This window comes from Parasteatoda tepidariorum, chromosome 1, assembly GCF_043381705.1.
Source record: "Parasteatoda tepidariorum isolate YZ-2023 chromosome 1, CAS_Ptep_4.0, whole genome shotgun sequence".
Classification (NCBI taxonomy): Eukaryota; Metazoa; Arthropoda; class Arachnida; order Araneae; family Theridiidae; genus Parasteatoda; species Parasteatoda tepidariorum.
Window position 1 is genome coordinate 103,031,599 of NC_092204.1, and position 14,200 is coordinate 103,045,798.

Genomic DNA, 14,200 nt, shown 5'->3' on the forward strand with positions numbered 1-14,200 from the left:
TTGTAATCATGATTACAAGTAATTGATTACTGTAATCGACTATGTAATCATGATTACAGCTGTAATCAAACTTTGTAATCACGATTACAAGTAATTGATTACTGTAATCAATATTGTAATCATAATTACAGCTGTAATCAAAATTTTTGAAAATTGTAATCATGATTACAAGTAATTGATTACATTTTTGGCCTACTCTGCAACTTACGGTTTAACTCTATCTTGCAATTAAGTTATGTTTAATTTTATATTATGTGCCTTATGCAAAATTCTGCCTAATTAATACATGAAATAAAAATAATAACTACTTAAAATTGCAAAACAATATAAGAAGTTAATTTCCCAGCACTACTGTTACATATATTATCTTTTGGAGAAAGAAAGAAATTTAAAAAGTTTTTTTCTTCTACCAAAAATTAAATAATTAAAAAACAAAACATTATGAATTAAGTTGCAAGCATAACCGAGAGTAATGATTAGATATAAATTTTATTAAAATAGAACTTGATATTAAATCTCTGCTAATACAATAAAATTTCATAGGCTCTTTTAATTGTATAATTTATTACTTATGTGGTGGTTGGTTGTGTCCAGGAGATGAATAGACGTAGTTTACATTTTAATTAGTATTTATTTTAATATTTAATTATAACGAACACAAGGGAAAACATGAAAGTTAGAGCAGTGCGTCTACAATGGCGGTTAGGCTTTTTCTTCGCGCGGAATGACAGAGACAGTTACTGATCGTAACTGTTGCGGTTACGATTAAGTTAAGTTCAGTCGCCGCACTTATCTGCTAATTGTCAAGTAACAAAAATTATTGTAAAGCAATCATAATGGCTATGAGCAAAGCCTTCAAGGCTATGCCTAGTTTTACTATATAATACAAATCTAAGTTGGTTTTAAAATATGATCCCCAGTTATTTTTTGAAAGAAAAATTTGTACCAGTCTCCTCTAGGCCCAATGATACGTTAGACACTTCAATACTGGAATCTAGGTATTTACAACTTAGTACAATCAACAGCAATTTATAAATGTAAAGAAACAAAATAAAAGAACACACTTTAATACATATCACAAACATACAATATTCCACTACATGGAAACGGTTTTAGCAGTTGAGTATTACAAAAGACAATCTTTAAACATAAATAACCAAAATAAAAAAAATGACATAACTTTGATATTTACATGAATATACAATAATATTTCAATCCAAAAAATTGCATCAGCTTGAAATGAAAACAAATATGAATTTCATATTTTAAAATTCGCAAGTTTCTGAACTTGAAGATTAATCCTGCAAAAAAAAAAATTTTTTAATTAATGATAATAATTAAAAAAGTGTAAACAGCAATAAACATTCTAAGTTCTTAAATGATATTGAAATTTGGTTGTTTTATCATTAAAAAGATCTTTTAGTAACTAATTAATAATAAAAACTATATAAAATAAAGAAATAATATAAAAAGTATGAATTTTTATTCGTAACCTTTTTTAACTTGAACTCTTAAAATATTTTTAACTAGCCTGAAATTGCATAATGGCAACTATTGTTCTGTCGATATTCCATTTCTGCATCGTTATAAAGGTACCTAAATGTCACTCTTATCGCATTGAACGATCATCATTTATCAAAAGACATCAACAAAAAAAACAAGAAATGATCATTAAAGTATAAAATTGAAAGAAATTTAACATAGTACCCAGTTGTTTCTTGAAATAACTGATAGAATCAGTTTAAGTAAAAAATTCATTTTTATTTTATGTTTAACTTACACATATTTTAATAGAAAATAACCCAGAACTTTTTCGAAAATGTCTTAAGATTAAACTAAATAAAGGCACCCACCTTAATTATAAATAGATCTAGCAGACATTTGAATGCTGAAACATAAACCAGAAATAAGATTGTACGCAAGGGAGGATCATTTTATCTCATTTTTAAATAGTATTTTTTATGTAATACGAAATGTTTTTCTTGTATTTATGTTTGCAATGTTTCTCAGCTTTATTGTAAGAATTCTTCAAATTTAGTACATAACAAAAAATCAAACCTGCAAACATTAAAGCTTCCGATAAAATAAGCTCAGGGTGCATAGCCAAATCTTTCAACAAAAAATAAGTACCTTTTAAGTACTTTTTAAGCACTCAAAATATACATTAACAAAATGCAAAATAATTTTCAAAGACTTTAGATGATCATGATAAATTAACTAATTACAGACAAAGAACTCTTTTCTGGATTATATTAGCCACCATAAAAAGATAGGGAGATTTTTCGGTACGATATCAGAGGGCGGAAAATGAAGTCTGAAATTGAGAATATCTTGCAAAATGCAGCAGAGTTGCACATGAAAAGGCAATAATCTCACAGAACCCAGCTCAGTAGACACACACACTGACTCGCAAGTATTTCATCAAACATGTAAAATGATTGGCGCTTTCATACGCTATGGACCGACGGTACGCCGAAATGAATTGTGAAAATGTTGAATAGAACAATGCGAAAAGCAGGCTCTTGAATAATGCATGGCGAAAATCGACATGGTAACGAAAAAAATAAATCCCTTTTTTGTAAAGGGAAAATTAAGCACTTTTTAAAAACACCCAATGAAAAAAGCACCTTAAAGGGCTTTTAAATAACGAAAATCAAAAATAAGCATCTTTAAAAAACGCTATGCACCATGAAGCTAAATTAATATTTTATAATTAGAAATTGATATTTCAAGGTAATACATTGCTTTGAAAAAATTTTTTAAAATATTTTACAAAATTTGAAGTTAGAGAGCACTTTTGTTGAAGGAGCCAACAACGGCCTAGACCAGAAGTAATTGTAGAATGAGCAAGGAAAAAATTAAAAGTCAAAATAAAATACATGGCAATAAAACATAAAAGTTACTTTAATTCTTTAACTTGCCAACTTATTATTTTTATAAAGGCAAAAATATTTTTTCTAAATTCTCTGTTGCCAAAATCTAAATTAGGGAATATTTTAGGTAACATTGGAATGTCACAATAATACTATGATCACATTAAACCGAACTTATTTTCTGAACAAAAAATGTTTTCCTCACCCTAGCATCAAATTTTTTAATAAATCTTAAAAGAAAAAATTCAACATCGTTAAATATTGAAAAATGTACAGTTAACATTTTATAAAATCATGGCCTGTATGCTTTTAAAGTTAAAACAAATATATTAATACATACTAACGTAGATAAAAGACAACCAGTGCACTTGATGTGACGGAATGAAATTTATTTAATTCATGAAAAATTGAGAATTTTACTATGTACACCATAAGAATTGTGTCAGAGGTCATTCATGTATAAAGTAAGTATCTAAGGTTTAATGTTTTGCTTAAATTCCTTGATAAGAAGTAAATTAATTTTATCCTCTTTGAATTGTTTATATATAGTGGAGGTAAAAATAATTCTAAATCAAATTTATCAAGTAGAAAATAAAATGCCTAAGTATGGTTTTTCCTCAACTTTATATCTATGAGAAAAATCTTCCCCTTTTTGCAACAGATTTGGCTAATTAAGTCATTTTATTGAATAATTAGGTAAAGCACAAGAAATTATTTTATTTGAACTTAACCTAACTTAATCAGTAACAAGACACTTTTTTCTATTCAATAATTCTAATATTCATTTAAATAATTTCCAACATAACTAATCGTGAATTGAAAAAATTAGGGGACAATAAAATTAATGGTCATATTGAAAAAAAATAATAACAGGAAATCGTTAATCTTTGCAAATTAAAAACAAGAATAAAGTGAATTGAAAAAATTAGGGGACAATAAAATTAATGGTCATATTGAAAAAAAAAATAACAGGAAATCGTTAATCTTTGCAAATTAAAAACAAGACTTTCCTGAAAAAAATCTTTAAATAAAATTAATAATACTTTTCAAAAAAGAAACATACTAAAGCCTTAATTAAAACCAATTTAGTTAAATTAGCAATTTTTTCTTATTGAACAATGCATGTCAAAACCTTTTGATGTTACGTTCATAGATTCTTTTTTCTTTTTTACACATTTTTACAAATTACATATTTTGTTCAGAGAAAATTCTATTCAGTGAGCTTTTACTGATGTATTTGTAATTAATACATATTCTCTTTTGCTTCTCATATGATTATTTTATTATTTGACATAAAAAAGAAGAAAAAAAAATTTTTTTGTTGAAAGTTTACAAAAAAAAGTATTTGTCTCCAGATATTAGAAACAGTAAACTGCTAATTATCTATAAAATTGAAATGTTTTACAACCATAAAAAAATTAACTTGACAGTCTGTGATAATTATGTATCAAAAGACCTTTAATTTAAAACAATTAATATTGTAGTGTCCATTTAAAAAAAAAATTGTACCTAATAAATTCTGAAATTATTTAATGTTTTCAAAAATACTTCTCTTATTTAAGTCTATTAAAGAGTGAAAAAAATTTTCGATAAAATTTCAATTTCCAATACATATTTAGTTTATTTTTTAAAATGGAGTTATAATTAGGGATAAAACGAATAGTGATTTGGGTGAATAGCCGAATACCTTTTTTTTTAAAAAATTGGCTGAATACCGAACATTGGGCAATCAAAAAGCAAAATTTTTTTTTTAAATTATTAATAAAGATTATTTTTTATACAGAAATTAAAAATAGTAAAGTTGAAAAAAAAAAAAAAAGAAATATCCTCTTAATTCTTAATATAAGGCTTTAATGCCAAAATAATATTTTACGAAAAAAAGATTATTAAAAAAACATTAATTAAGAAAACATTAATGAAAACATAAAGTCTATCAAGAACGCTTTTAAAAATGCAGTAGTTTCATAAAAATACCTATAAAAAATAAAGATTGTAGACAAAACAGAAAAATAAAAATTTATCTTAATTTTTGAAAGAAAATTTTAAAGCTTAACATTTCAGTTTTCCAATTACCATATTTTCAAGAAAAATTAAAGTCTAATGGAAACCCTTTTAATTGCAGCGTCAAAACATCTGTAAAAACATAAGTTTTCTTAAGAAAAAAAAAGGAGGTGGACAGAAATCAAAACAAAAATCAATCTTATTTTTTAAACGAAAAATTTAATGCTGAAAATCTTGATTTAACTTTGTCACATTGCCGTATTTTTTTTAAAAAAGTGACCATAAAAGAATAACATTCATTGGAAACGTACTTTAAAAAATGCTAAAAGAAAAGTTAATAAAAAAACCCAAAGAGAGACATGTAATGACTTCTATGTTACTAGCGATCTGTCTTACCTTACAAGAATAAAATGACAATGAAAGAATAAAGTTCAGTTGAAACGCTCCGTTAACATGCTTTGCTTGAGTTACAACAGAACTATAAAAAAACAGGGGGGGGGAGAGCTCTCAATTTTTAAAAACATAAAGTGTTGAAAAAACGATTAAATTAACTTGCCCAAACCTAATTAATAAAAGAAAAGAAATCAGCATTACCAAATTCATGGTTCACTATAAGCTAATCTAGTCTCAATTCCACAAATTTTGCTGTTCCATGTGTCTTTCAGAGCATTAGCTAAAAAGTTTTACATCTTAACATATATGTATAAAAAGTATTTCTAAAAATGCAAAGTAAAAAAATACGATTTTAGATTATTCTTTATTATATCCATAAGAATTTCCGTTAAAATTTTTTCCAAATAATACTTTGCTGAATATTCAACCAAATATTCAGTCTACCGAATAATCGTAACATCCCTAGTTATAATAACTAAAAGTGTCTTTATATGCCAACATTTCAACTCTTCTTTTAACAATAAGTTACACAATACAAGAATTAATTATAAATTGTAGGTCAACAAAATTAAAGTCATGTATATAAAACAGTGTCTGCACAATCTACCAACTGAACTGCTAATTTAGCAATATAGCACACAATACATAAATTAATACAAATTGTAATGCAACAAAATTGGAGGTTTAATACACAAAATGGTTTTATGTACCACATATCAGAGCTGGCAAGGTTTAGGTCAGAATGGATTAATCCTTGGTTTAAACCGCCCCGTCCAAAACCTATTCACTCAAATTATGTCACAATTTTTAAAAAAATAATGTGAAAAATAAATATTAATTTTTGAACAAGAAACAAAATAAAGACAAGTTTCTGTTTTATTAAAAAAGTTTATTATTATTTTTAATATTGCATTATTTATTCTTATGCAAAAACATAATTTACCAGTATTAAAAGCATATTTATTCATATTTAAGGTATTCACTTTTGTTGTTTAATGAATTGTGGAGCTTCAAATGTTATAAATCTTTTCCTACATTATTACTTTCCTTTAATAAGTTAAAGCAAATTGTATAAAAAGTATCAAATATTTATTACTATATGTAATTATTATGTGTACAATGGTTACACATAGGTATTGAATTTTTACCTTTTACCAATGTTAGGATTTGGACGCTTTAAGACAGTTTGAGTCAGTTTAAGACAGTAAAACCCAAATGCCCTGTCCAAACCAGTTTAGGATGTCCATAACCCCAACCCTGCCACATATAAATAACAAATACAGCAATATTTCATACTTCAAAGCTGTAACACTTACTTTAACACAATTTTATTAATAACTATTCAAACAAAAATCATAACTCACATGTAAGTTTCATTTTTTTAGATTCACTTAATCCATCTGATGACTCTTCATCACTAGTAATTATTCTGAAAAAAAAATTTTGTTTTTAAAACTAATAATTAAAGGGGGAATAAATGACAGGTGACAATTAAAAAGTTCACATACTGTAAGGCAAATGGATCATCATCATCATCCACATACTCTTTAGGTTCTTCCTTTATATCATCTGCATTTTTCACGGGTTTAACTTTGATACTTAAAAAATAAATCAGAAATTCATAGGTTATTTGTGCGAATAAATTATGTCAATAAATATCGCAATAGATATAAAAAATGTAGCAAAATCATTACTAATACTTGTTGAAATGTTTATTATCATTACTAATATGTTGCAATATTTACCTATTCTTACCACTTTACTATCATCATTACAGTGCCCGCCGCTAATAAAATCACCGGATAATAAAATCAGCCGCTTTATAAAATCAAATCGGCAAGAACCGAATCGTTACAATATTAATACATGTTAAAAACATCCTTTAAAATCAATGCCGCCGCTTTTTAAAATCAAAATTTTGATTACATAATAAATCAAAGGTGCAATATTTCAGCTTTTTTTGTTCCTATTTATAAAATTTTATTTTTCGAAGTTGAAAGATTTTTTTAGAAGAAGCAACAGTTACTCACAAACCTGTGAAACAGGTGTGGTTAGCACTTTCCTGCGATATACATAGTGTAAGAGTTAAGGAAAAATGTGGGTGGTAAGCGGCGAGTTCATAGAAATCAATGTTAATTCCTTGACTTGAATGAAGTTTGGAGAAACCTATCTCACTCAACAGGGGGTCGAATTCTTATCTTACTTTTTATTGAATGAACCATAGAAGGGAGAGAAGTTTCTTTTGTTATCTATCTTAACAGAGAACATGAATAGATTTCCAAAAACTGTCTGTGTGCATATTATTTCAGCCGTTTGAGTAAATTATAGTTAGAGCGCATATCATTTTTAAGTTCGTTTGGTGTTAAATTTTATCAGCATGCCGAAAAGGATGGATTTGAGTCTTAAAGATAAATTCGAAGTGTTGCAAAACTATGATAAGCTTCCTAAATGTAGTCAACGTGAAGCTTCAATGGAGATGGGGCTCATAACTGTTTCGAAGAAATGATCAGCAATGAAGAAAATGAAATGTACGAGAATTTTTCACGTTACGTAACTTTTGAAGATAACCTGCAAACATCAGGAGAAAAATCTGATTCTGAAATTGTTACAGACATCAAAAATTGCAAAGTTATTTCCAATCAAGAAATGGAGGAATCAGACTCAGAAGATGAAATAAACTCATCAGTGCCATCTTCAATGGAAGTCAGAAAAGCACTTAATGTATTGCGGAAAGCTTTAGAACAAAAAAGGAGGAATATCGAAAACTATAAAAACTTCTATAAACTCTCAAATGATGTTGAAAAGTTAATTTTAAATACTGCAACTCAAGCAACCATTGATTGGTTGTGTGCAAACCTTTTGTAAATTTAATCTTTTGTAGGGTTTTACTTTATTAAAATAATTAAATTTGTTAAAATAAATCATTAATGTGGTCATTATTTCAGCTTTTAAAGTGTGTGCATTTAGAATGTATCGTAAAAAAGTTTTCTTTTTTCAAATGTTAAATCGCCTCTTAATAAAATCAGCCGCTTAATAAAACCAAAAGAGCATAAAACGAAAGTGATTTTAATAAACGGCGGGCACTGTACTAATATCTGTGTAACATCATCACATACTAAATTATAAAAATTTAAATAAAAAAGAGAATATATAGTAAAAGACTGTTATAATAAGAAAGTTAATAACAGGAAATGTTCCCATAATGCAATTTTAAGTGCTATAAGGATAATTTTTAGTGCTGAAATGCAATAAAAGATGAAAATATAAAATTAATGAGTTTCACTTCATTTTGAAATGTTTTGAATCAAGTGAAATATTTAAAATTCATTGTCTTTACCTCAAATTCTTGATTGGATAATATAGCTCTGTAATTTGAGTATAACAGTGCTTGAAGAACTGTATGAACTGTTTCATGCTTGCATTAGAATGAATCCATGTATTTCATTACTGTTTGAAAGTAAAATTTTTCTTCATTTAAAATAAATATTGCAATTATTTTAACTGCTTGATAATGTTTCTACCGTGATACGGAACTTACTGACACAAATCTGACACGGGCATAAGTAAAAAGTACTGCTAACTGTAAAAGATTTTTTATTTCAACAACAATAGCAAGTAAATTTAAGTTTACAATTCTATGAAAAGAAAAAAAAAACTATTGATTTATTTTACCTGTAATATAATTTAAATGATATAAAAATAACTGAAAGCAAGACTTTGAGTAATTTTCTTTTCACTTTAAATTGTATGTGTAATTTTTTAGGAATGGAGCAAATAGTCATTTGGCTGAACATTTGATTAAAAAAAAACAATGGAATAGCAATTTTTTTTAAAATAATTAATAAATATTATTTTTATATATAAATAAGTGTCGTCAATATTGAAAAATAATCAAAACTTAGTTGTATTATTGGTATGGGGTTAAGGGAAAAAAACTATAATAGATAATAAAAAATAAAAAAAAATTAAAACAATAAAGATAACAAGAGAATAATACGATGTTAAGATAAATAGAAATATTTAAGATAAATAAAACACTGAATAACAGCTATTAAAAAAACTTAAGTAGAAAAAAGAGAAATAGAAAAATATAACCTTTTAATTCTTAAAAGAAAACCTTATTGCTAAAAATAATATTTTCAGAAAAAAAAGTATCCATAAAAGATATAATCGATCAGAAAAGCTTTAAAAAGTTGTACTATCCTATCATAAGTTGCACTATTATAAAAAGGCTCATAAAGAAAAATTAAATACAAAAGCAAAACAGAAAAAATAAAAAAGCAATTTAAAAAAACTTTTTAAACTAAATGATTAACTTTTCCAATTATCGTATTTTCAAGAAAAGTAAAGAAAAGAAAAACTCTAATAGAATTTTGTAATAGAAACTCTTTTAATTGCAACGTCATAATAAGAACGCTTGATAAAAAAAATGTCTTAAAACAGAAAAAAATTAGATTAAAAAGATAATAAAAAAGCAAAAGAGAAACAGAAACTTTTTCTCAGTTCTGAAATAAAACTTTAATGTTAAGAATCATAGTTTTCTGCACTACCGAAAATCTGTCTTACTATACAGGGGGAAAAAATGACAATGAAAGAAAGAAATCTATAAGATATGTTTCGTTAAAATGCTGAGCTATAATAAACAGAATAAAAAAGTTTTCAATTCTTAAAATAAAAAGCTTGAATAAATGACAAAATTAACTTGCCTAAATATAATTTTAAAAAAATAATAATAATTAATAGTACAAAACTCATGTTTCAGTATAAAGTAATCTAATTTCAAATTTTGCTCTTCCACTTTTCTTTCAGAACATAAATTAACATGTTTCAGAACTTATCAAACATGTGTAAAAACTCTTTCGAATAATGTATAATAAAAAATACGATTTTAGATTAATCATTATTAAATCAATTCAAATTTCCAGCATCAACAACAAAAAACTTTGTCGAAAAATACTCTTACGAAAAGTATTTTACCAAATACTTGACTGAACAGTCGGCCAACCGAATATTCTGTAAAAGTATTGAATACCGAATAGTGGCCCAATTTTTTTCAGTTAATAAGTTTCAACCAGTTTGATAAACAATGCTAGGCAATAATGCGTAATGACTTCATAGTTTCTCATGCACCCTGCATATAAATTTTTTAAATGTTTTCTTAAGTGTTGCATAACATTTAAAATATTTCTGCAACTGCATTTTACAAATTATAATTTTTTAGAATATTTCACTATTAATGAGAGTGAAATTACTTACAAATGAACAGGTTTTTCCGCAGGTTCTTCAGATTCTTTACTTTTAGGTAGAGTAACTTTTTTACGCGGTTTTGGAGGTGGATTATCCACAGGTAAATTTAAAGATGGTACACTGTCTTTTTTCAAACAGGGCCTCCAAGTAGAAACTTCTAAAACATTTAAATATAAAGAACATTAAATATATTATTAATTATAAATATATTAAATGTTAGTAATATCATAATATAAATATATTAAATGTTATTAATATTATAATATATTTCCCTGCGGCAGAATATTCTGTGGGTTTTCAGCTACCTACCTCTCTAGTACTAATATCTTCCTGCAAGATACTTTTAAAAATAAAAAATATACATGTTACTAATTTAAAGTAACAGAAGCGTCAACATTAAAAAAAAAGAAGAAGAAAAGTGATCAGATTACGGATTTTAAAAAAAATGATTCTAATTTGGCATGTAATATTCTTTAAATTCTAATATTATGACCAATATTGTAGTATTTTGTAGGGGAAAAACACAATAATTGTTTCCTGGTTTGCATTTTGTATATCATCACATTAAGAAAACAATTCGTGAGATCCGTGTAACTAACGGAAAAATGAAGATCGACGGCGAAATCATGCAAATCAGACTCTTCAAAAAGGGGTTACTAAATACATGTTTTCATATCGAGATTCAGTTGTTGCAATAAATTAAAAATGTAGGATTTTTAAAACTATGTGGAAATCAATATTAATAATTGCATAAAAAATAAATAGAAAATGTTTGCAGAAAAGAAAACCAAATTGTTTTGCTTCCCAAAGGAAAAATCCTTCTACAGGAACTCAGTGATCTGTGGCAGAATAATCACCTAGTCTTGGAAACTTCCGGGCAGTGGCCCGCGAGAAACTAAAAAAAACATCACAGAAAGGGACCAACTCAAATGGTATAACTCATAGCCATCCCCGGGCAAACATCTACATGTTTTTTTTAAAAAAATTTGCAACTTTAAAACCATGGCGATTGTACACCTTGGCGATTGTACACCTTGGCGATTGTAGTTGGTGTGACAGATCACGATACGGAAATATCCCCCATAATGATTCTTGTAGGAGTATATTTTCAATCATATCAAATTATTTATTTCTTAAGTATTATGAAATAAAAGAGAAAAAAATAAAATAGCCATAAAGAAACAAACACTTATAAATGTACCATAAAATGACATATTAAAAACAAAACACCTATTTTTTTTATTCGTAAAAGGTTTGATAATTATTCTTCATTTGAAGTTTATAAGTTAGATTTATTTACAGATCGTTAGTCTTAAAGCTAGAATCGGCAATAGATACAGCCCCTAACTTGAACAAGATTACACACTCAAGGTAACCATATTGAAGAGTATAGAGTCTGAAGTGGGGTAGAGGTAAGAAATAAAAGAAAATACTTTCTTTCAAAATTGGGGTAAGAAGGGCAAATGCCTTGAAGGATGTGAGCTTGTAAAAGAAAAAGAAAAAAGTGTGATTTATAGCTGTATCAGTCACTTTGATTTAATAATACTCTGAATGATAAAGAAAATTTCAATTCTTAACAAACAGTCATTTTGAAATATAATTTTGGACATTAATAGATATTTTAATTACTTTTTACGTTTTCTTCAAAAGACTTAAAAATATTATAAAAACCTTAAGCCTTACAAAAAGCTTTAACTTAATGTATAATAAAAAAAACTATTACAATTCTGAAAGTAGCACTTCAATATTGATAATGATCAGGAAGTTTTGAGGACATTTGGAACTGGCAAGCAAGAAACTAAAAACACTTAACAGAGAAGGTAAACTTGAAAGGTAAAGTTCAGAACTACCTCAAATTAAATTACTTTTCAATATTCAAGTTAACAATTAGATACAATATTTTTACATTATAATAGAGAGCATGGAGTCTTCCCATTTCTAGCATTCTGCTACTACAATAAAAAAAAAATTCATTATTCAAATATTTTTTATTAATAATTATAGTATGCAATTTTTTTATTCAAATTAGGGAAATACTTAATCAAAATAAAAGAAAAAAGGGTAAATATTTCTGTTTCATTTTTTTAGAATTACTCTTTTAACCTTAATATCAAACATGTGTAGTTGCTTATAAGGACAAGCTCGGGGAGATTTTTCCGAATCATGATCTCCAGCAAAATAATCGCCAAGTCTTAGAGACTTCCAGGCAGTAGCCTGGATGAAACTAAAAAAAAAAAACACAGAAAGGGACCAACTCGAAAGGTATAATTTGTAGGCAAGCATCTATGTTTTTTTCTTTTTTTAAATTTGGCAGTTTAAAATCTATTTGGGCCCCTTGGCGATTGTAGCAGGTGTGACAGATACGGAAATATCCCCACATATATTTTAAAGAAAGTCTTAAATTTACTACTTTTTTCAAGGATCTAACAATTAAAATGTAGAACCACACCTGGGTACATATAATCAGTAGTGCGAAAATGTCTGGAACACACTCTCATACCAGTGGTTACTGGTTTTCCTATTCTTAGAGCTAAAATCCATTTTTTACGTCGCAGAGGGTCTGATGTTTCCGATGGGAAACAGTGAAAGCTTACATCAGCATTTTTAAAACCATAGGTTTTGCACTGAGGCACACAGCAATAGGTTTTATCAAGTTTATCGATATTTTTTCTTTTCACAATTCGCTTGGTCACAACCACGGGGTCTTTCATTTTCTGAATGATATCTCGCATTACTTTCCTTTTTAATGACATTGTAAATTGTTGAAGAGGAGATAATAAGAGAAATATTGAAAATAGATTCTAAACGAAAAATCACATCGATTTGAGGATTCAAAATTATAATTTTAAGCAAGAATCATTTTGATTTATATTGAGTTACAACTTTACAGAAAGTGAAAAATCAAACTTCTGGATTCAATCAATCCAGAGTAGGAAACGAGCTTGATTATAAATTTCCGAGTAAAAATGCGGGAACCTGCAAGTTGTTAGTAAATTAAGAACTTGTTAATAGGTTTTGAGTAACTGTAAAATCAGCTCAAAGCTTACATAGTTAAAATAAAATTTAAATCCGCAAGAGGGCGTTCTTTATAAACTTATATATCGATATTCGCGATCGCAACGCTCGAGTACGCCATCTAGCGGGAGACTGAAAATATCGGACATTAGGGTGGAATTCAACTGCAACATCGACTGTCTTAAGACGGGTGAAATCGTAACTTTCGCAATGCATGATGGGAAATCTCGTAAGTTTCAATTCAACTGAAACACTTACGCTGAAAATGACAAATCGGTCATAAGACGGGTGGTTCGACTGACTTAAGACGCCCTAATCCAATATGGCGTTTGTGTTGTTTTGTTATGATGATCCGTTGGTGATTATTGGCGATCGAAATGGGCTGCAGGTGGCGTAGAGCAGAACTCTTTTCCTATGGCAACACTCCACATGCTTTCCCCATTAGCGTGTGGAAAGTCATAGAGGAAGGAAGTACGTTAGTTTCTCTCTTGATTTTCATATAGATTAAAATCTTTTAACTTGAAAAACTATATGGAACTGAAAACTACATTAAACATAGTTCTAAAGAAAAGTATCATGGAAATTTTAAAAAATATTTTTATTAAATAAAAAGGAAAAATATTAAGAAAGGGGAAAATATCGTAGTACATTCCTATACAACTGAAAAGAGG

At 27.4% G+C, this 14,200-nt stretch overlaps 1 protein-coding gene across 1 annotated transcript; it reads right to left on the reverse strand.

The window, feature by feature from the left end:
- Positions 1–1,051: 1,051 nt before the first annotated feature.
- LOC107448811 (uncharacterized) lies at positions 1,052–13,547 on the reverse strand. The gene is made up of 5 exons (XM_016064157.4): positions 12,964–13,547; positions 10,524–10,671; positions 6,776–6,865; positions 6,632–6,696; positions 1,052–1,301 (listed from the first exon to the last, which is right to left on the reverse strand). Coding segments are annotated over exons 1-5 (609 nt in total). The 5' UTR covers positions 13,268–13,547; the 3' UTR covers positions 1,052–1,299.
- Positions 13,548–14,200: the final 653 nt, after the last annotated feature.